This window comes from Phaethon aethereus (genome assembly GCF_964289735.1).
Source record: "Phaethon aethereus genome assembly, chromosome: Z".
In the NCBI taxonomy this organism is placed as follows: Eukaryota; Metazoa; Chordata; class Aves; order Phaethontiformes; family Phaethontidae; genus Phaethon; species Phaethon aethereus.
The window spans coordinates 68,380,699-68,394,416 of record NC_138577.1 but is presented as its reverse complement, the minus strand read 5'-3'; the positions used below and the strand labels follow the sequence as shown (position 1 = coordinate 68,394,416).

General features: G+C 37.2%; 1 protein-coding gene across 2 annotated transcripts in view; it reads right to left on the bottom strand.

Moving 5' to 3' along the window:
* Nucleotides 1-13,718, bottom strand: part of ZNF608 (zinc finger protein 608) — a gene marked incomplete at both ends in the record, with an annotated part of 87,144 nt that overhangs the window by 38,830 nt on the left and 34,596 nt on the right. For both annotated transcript variants that reach the window (XM_082013488.1, XM_082013487.1), the window contains one exon: nucleotides 5,963-6,218. In XM_082013488.1, coding sequence (XP_081869614.1) covers nucleotides 5,963-6,218 — 256 coding nt within the window. The remainder of the gene's footprint in view (nucleotides 1-5,962; nucleotides 6,219-13,718) is intronic.

Sequence of the window (13,718 nt, the reverse complement as noted above, 5' to 3'; positions counted from 1 at the left end):
GTGGTTGAGTCACCATCCCTGAAGGTATTTAAAAGACGTGTAGATGCGGTGCTTAGGGACATGGTTAGTGGTGGACTGGGTTCTGTTAGGTTTACGGTTGGACTCAATGATCTTAAAGATCTTTTCCAACCTAAATAGTTCTATGAGTCAGTCAAAAACAGTTCCTTTTTTGGTCTCTCAGCATAAACATTTTGTGTTATAGCAGTAAAATATATTAAAATTAAATTGCAGCCATACTGGCTTTGACGAAGCAGTCCGTCTAGCCCACTCCTTGCCTCTAACACTGTCCAGCACTGTATGTGTCAAACAAATGTGGAAGAACCACTGCAGAAGCCAGTCACATGGCGATGTCAGAATTTATGTCCATAAACAAGCGCATACACTGATAAGGTCGGGCAACCTGTTGAGATGATCAAAAAGGCCCCTCACACCCAACAAACCTTGGTGTACTTACAGCTAAATCCCTCCTGCAGTCCAAATCTTAAGGCTAAACTCTTAAAACTTTTCTCAGATAGTCTGTGTATATTCCAAAGTACAATCTCCCAAACTCTTTTTGTAAAGGAGGTGGAGCTTTCATAAACCACAAACATTTTTATGCAAGCCTGTGGTTTCCTATTGTGATATATAGCCCATTTCTCTTTTGCTACAAGTTTCTACGTAACACATACTAAGTGTCAGACTCTTAAGTGCCTTAGATAATCCAATGAGACAGTTGAGGTCTATAAAGAATCACCTATCTCAGGCTTCCTTAAATCCAATGATTTACTGGGTCTGATGTCACAGACAGTAAAAAGAGGAAAAGTTAAATATAACATCTCAAAATATAAACATGTGTATAGGCTTTTTCTGAACTGATGACATTTTGATACTGGCTGACATTGATACTGGTCAGCAGATGACTCGCATGACAGTAGAAAATAGCTGATTTTAGATGTTCTGTTATTGTAGTTAGCCAGAAAAAAACTATCTTCTCCACAAAACGCTTCTCTGAAATGTGGTCATAACAATGCCTGATTTTTGAGCAATGGGTATCTTTATGCTTCTCTCCTATAAAAACACACACTGTCTTTCAATTCTGAACTGAATATGGTGGTTAACAATACCAAACCACCGCTTCCTGCATCCAGTAAGTCAATGGCCTACATCACACAGGAAGAACAGAATATAAATGCACCCAATCTGAAGGCTTACCTGTTTTTTACAGATGTATCACTTGATTTAATAAAGAATATTACCTCTCTCTATAAACCTTGCCTGAGCTCAAGACAACAGTGTGATTTAATCATGTTTATCTGAATTTCTATGACTTATTGTAATGTTCCTTGATAAAATAGATTTTTTAAAAAAATTTCTATATATTTGTTTACTTACATATTTGACATGGCTTTCAACATTACAAGTTTCATTGTTTCATCATGGCTTTGTATTTGTGAAAGTAGGAAAATATGGTTGTTAAACCTCAAAAATTGCTACAGGGAATCAGAGGCAGTCAGACTACTTCTCATTCTTCTAATTCTACTTCTACAGACACATACACACCCTTACTTATACACACATGTACAAACACATACATAACCAAAGACATTTAAAGCAGACTGTTCTTTTAAAATAGTTTTTGCAAAACTAACACCACATAGTAAGGTTGGGAGGAATCCCCGTCAGCACTGTGCAACAGGTATGTTTTCAAAACAATATCTATGCATATTAGTTGCAAATGTGGCAGGCTGGGAAATGCATACGACAACAAGCACCAGCATGCCTCTTTGTCATCTAAGCATTCTCCTTTCTACTGAAGATTTCTGCAAAATAGTGTCAGAAATGATGCTAGGATAAATTTGGAATACCCTGGAGATTATCCCATCAGATTTCTGAGATCCAGCAGATTCCTATTTCTTACATTTGACAACTAGTCTCAAGTTAGAAAAATCAACAAGCTAACCCTGATAAGAGGACCCTTTAAAAAATACAACTCATTTCCCTATTATTTATTACTGAACAACAACAGCAGGTTGTACCCAAACCACATGAAGAGGAAGAATGTCAGTGCAGCACTGCGAGAACTCCAGTGCCACATGTTTTGCACACAAAGGCAGCAAGGTGACGGGTGGCCGTCTCCTACACAGTTTTCAAGCGAACAAGTCGTCATCATCATAACTAATGCTTCCTGCACCTGAAGGCATACTACTACTAGATGCAGAACCAAAACCAGGACATGACCCAGGGCAACTGTGTGTGAGAAACTAAACCAAAAAGGAGGCTCTAAGCAATTTAGAAAGTTGGTTGGTAGTTTCTCTTTTTTCTGGGTCATTTTATTTCCTCCAGGCAGTAAGAAACAATTACCACTCTCTTCAAAACTGTTTTCCCAGAGGATAATTACACAATTTAGCAAGTACCTGATTCTAGATAAACCTTATTTCTTCAGTATAGAAATACAGACTTATAGCAGCTGTTTCCCAGAGTACCAGAAGAACAAACCAAACAAAAAAAATACACTCCAGTAACACTACCAAGCTGCTTTTTGTGAAGGACTTTTACTGTTACTGGATGGTAGCTTCTGGTGTCAAGTACCTGCACCAGCTGCCAACTTTCAGGTTGACTTGCCCATAACCCTTTCTCATTCCACTACCACAGGGAACTAGATATTCTTTTCTACAGCCATTAACACCACTTTGGACACATTATCAAGTCATATCCAAGTAAGGTTGTTATGCAGATGAAAATGCCTACAGCCTACATATGTAGAAATTAAATGCTACACAACTTAGTAGCACAACTGAGAAATGCCCACGTGATAACCAGCAGCCTCAGTCAATTATGAGTAACCAGCTATGGTTAGTTACAAAGCCCTGTAATAACACGCGACAGACTTCAGATGCCAGCTTCCATCTACACGTCTTAAGATTGAAACACTCTGGGAAAAATGGTCTGATTTATTAAATTTGCTGATCAAGTCAACTGAATAGACTGGCATGGAATAAATGAAAAGAGCTGCAGTAACAATGCTGTCTTTGATCTGCCACAGTTTTGTCTGAAATCCAGTGCTGCTTTTTTGCATCACTTGGAGTGATTATCTTTAAAAAATGACTAATAAACCTAAACATCATCCTTCTTCTGACCTTGAAGAACAAATGCAACAGAATGTGACAACTTGTTTAACATTCCTAAAAGAAAACCAGTTATTTCAGATACTGAAAACCTTCAAAACATGAATTCTCAAGTATACACCTTCTCCTCTATGAAGCATGTACTACATTTAATAGAGTTCTACATAAACGATCTGATTTCCTCTTTCTCTACTCACTCTAAATGTTCTTATTATAACTGTGATCACCACATCCTTTCTGTATTTGAATTCCCACAGATAGTTGCTGCAGCATATGAAGGCTGCTCAGCAGCACATTTGGTTCATAGTTCCCATATGCCATAGAATATGCAGACATCCCACAAGCCTATTCCAATCACCTCACAACTCATCTTACAGAGTGGCTAAATCAGATACAAAATAATTCAAATATCTCAAAACACAAGACAAGGTCAGAAATCTTCATACCTTAGGTCCTTAGAATTGTTTTACATTAAAAAGCTATTGCATATATAGACAACTAGATACATGTCAGTTTGCATGGGTGTTCTTATTAGGTTTTGGAAAGCAGTGAAGGGAGTGAATATGAAAGAAACATATGGGCATCACAAAAGAAATTTGTATTTCAGTTGGTCATTATGAACATCAAGATGGTTTTAGTTGTCACCAATTACAAAGATTTCAGTTAGAGTGTTCTGGATTTACACCAATTTAGGAAAGGTCATGTTCTGGCCTAATTAAAGTCAAAATCATAACTGGAGAAAATTAGTATCTGATAATCTTCCTTCTGTAAAAGATAAATAGAAGACCCATCTGCACCCTGTTTTCTAAAATTTGGCAGAAATGGCTTCACGCAAGCTGCTTTTTAGCTGCTTTCATAAGCATGTCAGAAAATTTGAAAACAGCTAAATACATACATATATGTGTGCCCCAAATGTCAAAACCTAATTAAAATGCAAAAATAATCATTAGGAACTCATTTTTCATTATGCAGTGTTGATTGTGAACACTGGTAAAAACAGAGTAAAATTTATGTTATTTTCTTCAGTCAGCAGGGTCTGAAACAGTAAAACACAAAGAGCACAGTACAAACCATACAATATGAAATCATATAAATTATTTTCAGTTTCTTAATCTACATTTTAGCTCTATTTCTAGAGTATTTTGGAATTCCATTTTATCTATTATTGTAGTCACTCATAGCTGTAGTGTCAGCAGACAGTATTTTTGAAAGCTGTGAAAACAAGAACATTCAAAACGGTTTCACTCAAACATGCTGTCATTGAACTCTGAGTTGTTTCAGAAAATTGTTTTAGACAAACTGGGAAAAGGGTTAAGGGAGTTAATTTCTACTAACTAACAAGAGTTTTTAAACCAGTAGAGTGCTGAGAAACTGGTAAATGGAATGTCATCCTGACCAGAATGTACTTTTTTTAATACTTCATTTCTGGTGCCAAACCTTTAACAAGGCAGGCTTCTTAAATTCAGTGGGGGTCAGAAGTTTAGTTTATTCAGCAAGAATAACACTATTAACAGCTACTGCTCTTTCATGTCAACACAGTTAACGCCCACACATTCCAGCTCTGGTTAATACAGGCCAGTCAAGCAAGATTGGATCTGCTAAGGGCAGCCATCTCTGCAGGGATATTTTAAAACAGAATTTATACTGTGCTTTAAAAACAATCTAAAAGGATCAATCCACCTTATGAATCTGCTGTAGACATACAGAGAGAGAAAGATGGATGGATGAAAGCATATAAAAGCAAGTAACTATGACTCTCTCCATTGATTTTTGAAAGGACAGTGCATAGCACTTTGGTGAGGTCTTATATATCACTGCAAAGGACCAAATGCTGTTGTGCGTATGTCTGGAAGGATGTCAGGATTTATCATGAAGCGATTCACTGCTGTATTCTTTCATTATATCCTTTTGTAAGTAATCTTGTTTTCAGTGTTGAGGGAGGTAGTTCACTAAAAATTAAATAATCCTCAAAACAAACGTAAGAACAATCACAGGAAGACTCTCAAGCAGCTATAACTGCAGAAATCCACTATTATTAAACCAAAAATTGCAGATGCTTAGTGTACAAATGCAGTATTTTTATCATTAACAGGAGAAAGCTGGTATTTTAATAATGAGCTTTTGAGAACCAAAATGGAAAAATCTGCGTATCACAGCGTAATCCTCTTCTTACTTCCTTTGTTCTAAATCACAGCAAATCAACTTTTAGTATTCCCCAAAGCTCTCCAGCACTCCTACTTGGCCAAATGCCTTCAAAGGATATTAAAGAAATCACTCTGGTTTAGATAGCACTTCTTCACCAGATGGAACACTTCTCTTCAAGCAAGAATGCTTTCCTCTTAAAGCATGTTTCAAATAACCAAAACGCAAACAATATTCACATCAAATTGAATTTCTGCAGGGTCTCTGGGGCTTCTATTGTTACATAATGGTGGCATTTTTGACCATGCTGTCTGAATTCCAAAATATTAGGTTTCTAAGTTTTCATCTAAACTATTCATATATCCACTCCCATCGCATATACCCCCCTCATGATGTCCATTTAAATAGCCTATTTATGCTATTCTATGAGCTATTTCATCATATGCTTTTCTCAATATAGCAACAGGAAACAATTCTATTGCTAACTGGGGTTACATGGTAAGTTGTTTGGAAAATACAGTTGCTTAAATAATAAAAAACCTGCCATTCATTTTAAAAAAAAAAAACCACCAGCTGAGCTATAAAGCTGTGACTGCCATTGTACATAATGGTGTCCCAACAGACTAACAAGCCCTTAGTTAACACCCGCAAATACAGCAAAGTCTCCTCCTCATTAACATATCTCACAGACAAACCTAATGGAAAAAACAATTTACCTTCTTCAGTTTCATGCCACACAATTCCTTCCAAGTTCACGCTGGTCCCAGGCTCACAGGGTCCAAGGCATTCAGGTTCTGTTACTACTCCAACCTCGCAAGTATTTACACCCACTGAACGAGTCCGTACCAAAAGCTGCTCGACTGGTGCTGCAATATTGGATGAAGATGGGGAAAAGTAGGAAGGCAGAATCTGAGGTGTGATACTGCTGGAAATCGGAGGTGGAGGTGCAGGCACTGTAAACAGGGGATCAACCTGAAAACAACAGACAAACTTAGTATAATGGTGCTGTGAGATTTAAAAAAAAAAAAAAAAGCTAATTTAAAAAAAGCCCAGTTTGCTGAGACTGCGTTTGTGTATGCAGGGATTTGGTGTATGATCGGTAATTTCAATCTTACAAGTTTAATTTTTTTGACATCAGCCCAAATGATGCACAGGAAAAATTAAGTACAAAAATATCTTTCATGCTAAACAAGGCAAATTGCTAAGTTTCTACAAGACTATTCCCCGTTGTCATAGACTGCTAGTATGAAATAGTAATAAATTTTTAAAACAAGGATTAAGGCTGCTTTTTTCTTGGTGCTGACAGAGACCGATTTGTGGATGGAAATTAATATTGCAAACTGGGAACTTCATTTGCTATTTAAAGAAAAACATTTATAAAGACAGTACAAAGACATATAAATGCCATTTTTTCATGTGCATCCTAGAGAAATTAGTACTTGGAAGAATTCTAACATCCATATGGCATCAAATTTAACCTCTTGTTATTCAATCATTTAAAATACATTAGGATCACCCACCTAAAAGGTTACAGATAACATGTACATCTTTCTATTTGAAATAACAGATGAGGACTTTACAAGAATCTATCCAAACCATCTAATTTCCCAGGGTCCCCAAAACGCGTATTTTGCAGAATACAACTCACCAGACAATCAGTCTCTACACAGACAATTCGCACAGAGACAATATCTATATATGAACTGAAGAAGTTATCTTTCCCTTATGACTGCCAGTATACCCAGTAGCATATTTTCTGTATACAGAATTGGCCTGAGGGTTCTCCATATCTTACTATGGCCATAAGGTCATTTGTCACTTAAAAGATAGCTAACCGAGGATATGAGCGTGTCCACTCAAATAGCTAAACCACCTAAAATTCATTTTTATTTGGCCCACTGGATCACAGATATCACACCAAGAAATCACTCTTCAATCCAATGATTTTTTTAAAATGGCTGCTTTCTAGCTGCTTTCAAATAGATGATCAAACATATTAAGTCTACGCTGTTTTTAATTTTGGACCTTGTAAGAAGAATCAACAGAACAGACATAATGACTCACTGTACATTGTCATCTAGGTTTCATTCAAATGTAATTTAATGTAGATCAAAGTTAATTTTGCTTTCTTTTAAAGCCAAGTTGGCAAATGGGGATATAAAGAGAAGAAAGCACTGAAGAGTAGTATTCTTGTATTATATATCCTTTATATCACAGATCAGCTCACTTCATCACATGGCCACTTTTCATAATGAGAAAATAAAATGGAAATCTAAAATGAAAAAGAACTTTTAAAAATTGTAACACTTGTTACAATTGTTACAATTGGCCTTTTTAACAATTCTTTTGCTTTGAGCATCATTCATACATACAAACTGATAGCCAACACTTTTAATTGTGCACACAAGCCTTAAGTGTGCTAAATATTTAACAAAAGTGTTTTGTATGGTCTCTGTATGGCTGGATTCTGATCTCAGTTACACTAGAACAACTAGGGAGAACAGAGGAGGGACCTATAACCACATTCTTCTCCAAATTATTCCTCATTTTGGGGGTGTTATTTTTATTTAGGACTAAAACAGTCTTCAGGTTAGAGATAGAACAAAGGGGGGAAAAAAGAAAAAAAAAAGCAAAACGTGAATACTGAAAGCATCCATTAGTAAAAACCTACTAATACCAGTAAAACTCTACTGAGTAAAGCAGAGAAACAGAGTTCCTGTGGCATAAAAACAATGCAGTCAGGCAATGATATCTTTATTCTTCTCTTTCTGCCATTGTAATTGCCGAGTTAAAGCACAGGCAAGAATGCTTTGCAGGGCGGACTTGAACGCACAGAGGCAAGTCAAATATCAACTGACCCCCAACAGCAGCTGTTACTTGCCATATCTAATAGTAAGCATAACATAAAACTATAACCATGTATGCCTAGTATGGGGGAACACTGATTGTACAGTACACAGATTCTGTCTGTCTGATGCTAAGTGGAGGCAAACAGCTGGATGGCACAGAGACCTGCTCCCTGGCACTGTCTCTTTCAATGAAATGGGGTCAATATGTACCCCCGCCATCCTAACATATCTTACGTCAAGCCAGAAGAGAACCAGGATCAGTAGCTGGCGGGCAAATGGAGCCCAGTGCTTAAGAAAAGCTAAGCCACATCCCTTTATAAAACCAAGAAACGCTGACAAATGGACTGTTTGATAGTTTACATGGTATTTTGTGAAGCGGTGCAAAACCTCCTACTACACATGCAACATCGCTCTTCCATGAAACATACTCATCACAAAGCCACAGAAAAAAACGTTTGCTATTATCATACTAAACTAGCCAGTGTTCTAAATGAATGTAGACTAAATTGGCAGATGCGTCTTCCATTTTCCAAGTATTATAAACAGTGAGGGGGAGCTAAAGAAAGCACGGATCTGATAGTGTATCCTCCTAAGTTCTTTGTTGCAAATATTTGTACTCAGTTCTGGTTTATTTAGACCTGCTAATAAATGTTCACGTTTTCCACTAGAAACACTCACACAGGACAAGGCCAAAGACTGACTATTGCAGTAAAAGGGGCTGTTGCTCTATGAATTGAAACACTAAGCCCTTGGTTGAGAATTAAGTGGACATTTACTGTCCCTGAGGTTCATGTTCGTTGCACATATATATCCAAATATTTAATGCTGAGCTTAAATATTGCTCCAGTTTTCCATGTTTTAAAATTACCCCATCTTATTCGATAATCGTAACGTCAGCACAGCAAAGTGGTGGTTCTCAGCGATCATTGTGGTGACACAACTGTTTTCATGAATTCTCCAAAGGGCACTGATGTAAGCTATTAGAGGCAAAGAGAGAGGCAGGAAGGCCGCCATCTCCAGTGGAAAAAAGGCACATAAGACTAACATCTGGTGGTGGCAGTCTGTCAAACTGAGGAAAGTTAATGTCAAGAACAGATGCTCTGCAGTTTCTCACTGTTATTTTTGCATGATTATTCCCAGGTGTTGGCGCATACTGAGCAGTAGCCTTGCTGTTTATCACACAAGAGATTCCAATATGAGAATGAAAATCTAAATCTGAGGAAGGTTATTTACATAGATGCTCTCTTCATACACATAATCAAAGGGCTCCAAAAAAAGACAGAAATATTCAAGCAATATTTTCTTCATTCACCTAATTCCAAGAGCTTTTGAGAGCTGATCAGTGACAAAGGCTACAAAGCTGGAGTGTTATTCATGGCAGCTTTCCACTGCCAAGTGTTTGATTGTATCAGAGAGCTATGGCTCTTAGTAGTAGAAAGCTCCCAGAAAATGAAGAATGCCTGCCAAGCAATGTAGTCAGTGCTCCATGGAGTGCTCCTCTATCTGAACACGACCAAAAAAAAAAAAATTTTGGTGGCTGCATAACGTAAGTTAAGTATGAGGAAGAGGGTATGGAAGAGAGAGAAAATATCATCTTAACTAGAACTAGACAAGACTTTCTAATAAGCAGGGCTCTCCTTCAGTTACTCAGGCACTTTGCATGCTGGAATTAAGTTTTGCTCATCAAAACTCATATTCCTGATGAAGTGTAAGATTCTAAAATTGCACCTGAAAATTAATATTTTGTGTCCTTTGTACACAATTTCCTGACAACCAGAAGAGATTCCAGTGGGTAATGCTGAGCTCACAGAATAAGGTACACAGATTTGAGGAGACTTCCCAGATCAGAGAGTGCCCATCATCATACTATTGTAATCAGCCATACCATATTCTGATTTCAGCAGGAATTGGAGAATTTTAAGTCTTTATGGGACAGTCTCTCTTATGTGCTTCTGTGGAAAACTCACCTGAATGAAAGAAGAGCGAGATACCAGGAACATCTATGGCCCTATTTGACACGGTACTAATCTGACACAGAAGAGGATTAACAGTAGTATTCAAAATAAAATCACTTTTTACAGAGATTTAAATAGATAACTTTTGATCATATTATCAAGTGGAAGTATTCTGTATCTATGTATTTCATTCATTCAGCTTTGAAAACTTTCAGAGGTTGTGTATCTTAAGCATGAAATGTTTTTGTCATAAATCACAAAATGCAAGCTAGAAAAGAGCTGCCATGCAGCCAGGCCATGAGATGAGACTCATCAAAGTGTGCTATCACATGTGTAACTACAAATGTATGTGTAGTTCCACCTCATTAATGAAGGCATATCTTTGAAGATGTATCTCAATGATGACATAGTCTACCAATCTAAGACCAAATGGGGTCACACACTACTGCAGTGTCACCCACCAGGTGATTTTGAAATGTAGACACCAAAAGCCATTTAATCTGTCTACCAATATACAGCCTGAAGAAAGGCGGAGGAGCAGACTTAAGCTCAGGATAAGCCCTTCCAAGAAAGCACTGCTTTTTAAATTGAGAAAAAAATACACTGCAAGCATTCCCAGTAGAATCGTCTGCACTAGTAGAAAGAAGATCCAAAACCTTTGGTTTTTTTAGGATACACCTAAAAAACAAAGCCTGACCCTTTGCAAAACTGAATCCTTAAAAAAAACACCAACATAAAGATTGGAAAGAATAAGAAACCTCCAACCTTGAAAATGACGAGTTCTTTAGAGTTATGAATTGGTACTTCACAGAATCGCTATATCCGAAATGAAAGACAGGAAATAAAGGAATTCAGCCCTATATCAAAGTTTTGCTTTCTCCAAATTCCTTTCCCTAGATTTTAAGATGAAAGGGAGATTACCTTGTTTTATATAACGTATGCTTGCCCCACCTTGATTTTATAAAGCAACAATGACCCCAGAAGACCTCATTCTAATCTCATTCACAGCATCATAGATCAGAAGTAATTTGAATGAAATCAATGAAACTACTTTGGAAGAAAACAAATGTAGGAGAATGTGACATGGAAAAAATGTTTCTGTGCTCAGGAGTGTGTCTGCATTTCTAGACACCTCACTGATCTTTAAACCTCCTCTTGCTACAAACTTTGCCCCACAAAGAATTTACACATCTGAAAACTAAAGCTATTCTTTCATATTCTGCCATGTAACAGAAATTACCCCTATGAAGATTTCTCCATTTCATTTGAAAAATCTCAATTTAACCTCAATTCGGTATTTCTTGCATCTAAATTCACGTAAGAGACCACTCAGAAGCGTTTTGACACTATACTTAACGGAACTGAGGCTTTGGTTTCTTAAATAAACTAGTACTAGTTTTTAGATGAGAAGGATTTAATTATACCTTTGAAACATGGGTCATTACCTAAAGATATTTTATTTCTTAAAATCCATGTTTATTATCTAATAAAGACATTTTTGGCAAACAAAGGTTCTACATCAAATTGTTGGAAGAAGAGGTCAGTGCCATGAATCAAATTGTTGGAAGAAGAGGTCAGTGCCATGAAGGACATGCTTAGAAAACTGGAAAGAAATACTACAAGACATGGATGTAGAAAAGAATCTTGGTCACAGGACAGACAGCTATTACAAGCCTTACATTAAAAATACAGGGAAGTCAGAGGTACTAAGTAAGTTACTTATTTTGGTCAACTTTGTTGAGAATCACAAGAGCCTGAATATAAAAGAAGTGTGAAGGAGATTCAGACTGCCTAAATTTAATCCAAATTTTAGACTTAAAAAACTATGTTTGAGAATAATCAAAAAATATGCTTATGTTTTACAAATACTGTCATATGGACGGGAAACCTGACATGTATTTGTGTTGCACTGAGTAACACAAGTAGCATCTACTTGGAGATTCCAAGTATTTCCTACTTTGCAAACGAACTTCTCCAATCAACTGAGCAGTTGGAGAGAAGGGGGGTGGGGGGGAGGCAAGTAAAAAGACACACTAACAGAAACAGACACTTTCTTTCCCCCAGTAGATCAGCAAATCACTCACATCTGAAATAATTTCAATATTCTGAATATTTATTATCAAGCAAAAAAATTCACTTAAAACTTACTACACTACTAATATTTTACTACAAGGAACAAGGAGAAAATTCCCCCTTGCATTTAAGATTTTCTATACCACTCCCATCAGTAGCTGAACCAGCACTCACAGTTCTGCAAATTCGCAATCTTTTTACAGTTACATATTATGTCTACATCCAGACCTCCTCAGACATTATGTGACTGTATCTACAGCACCTCCACAGACACAGTAATGTTAATTTTTTCTAGGGCAGCATTAATACACGTTGAAGACCACGACAAAAACTCAAAGCTTTGAGTAGGGTCTAATGCAGAAACAATGGTGCTGAACAACAGACAAGGAAAATTCCTTGTCCTCTCCTGTATCTTCCATTCTAGCTCAGATGCTTGGGATTTCCCAAAGCCATTCACCCGTTTTACTGTGGGAAAGATTAGCATTTGACAGCTGCCAGCGATACCCTTCTGCCAAAGACTGCATCTGTGAAAAACTGTATGTCAACTCTAACAGTTTGGCAGAGTCCTGGGAGGATGCCCAGATCACCACCTGCAAATTTCTAGTAAAGACATTTCTATTCTTGCAGCCCAAGAAAATCATATTCATTGAGATAATTTTGTTTCTAGAACAACTTTCTCTATTGTAAATTGATTTCTCCTGGTCAGCTCTTCAGTCTGCACTTCCAAACTTTTCTTCAATCAGCCTGGGTGCTTTGGTAAGCTTTAATACACAATAAACAAGCACTGAAATTCTCTCAAGATACCCAGCCTGGCTTGAGAGATACACTCTATTCCACAGTCAAGAAACGAATTTCTCTGAACCGTTTTGGTTTAGACAGAATGTGAATAAGAGGATCTCCAGTATCAGATGGTGTCATGTGACTGAATATGGTAAAAATTGAGGCACAGCCATTTGCTGGTAAGGGTTAGGTACTGCTTTATCGAGTTCTGTGACCCTTTAGAAGCTTTTCATTTTAAAGAAAAAAGTTTTTAATTTCAAAGATGACATTCACCTCTTTTTCTTGCCATGTTTCTGCTACACTCAACCTTTTGGGGTTCTGAGCCTGAAAAAAGATAAGGTATTTGTTATGGAAATCTCACAGCATTATTAATGGTACCCTGAAGTTGCCAATGTTTATTTCTAACAGGTGTGAGACTTTGATCCAGGAATGAAACTATGCTTGCTCTATGACATATCAAGACACCAAATGACCAAAGAAAATTTTCTGACTCTTAATTATGTATAGAAAGATAATGTATAATTTAATTGCACCATGACGGAATGCATTTAACTGTAACATTTCAAGTTTTCATTCTCAATGTCCAGGCAAATCATGCACAACTCTGTGACCTCGCAGCCGAAGTTCTCCATTACCAAAAGATGGTTTCAGTTATTCAATGATGTAACTGCAGTCTGGTGGAATAGCTGCCTTTTCAGCCATACTGGAGCGCAGGGGTATAAAGAACCAATATAACTTTGTGAGTTTTTCCAGGAATCCACAATGTTTAATCCAGTGGCAAACAAGACGCAGAAGAGAAATGGCTTCTTTGCACC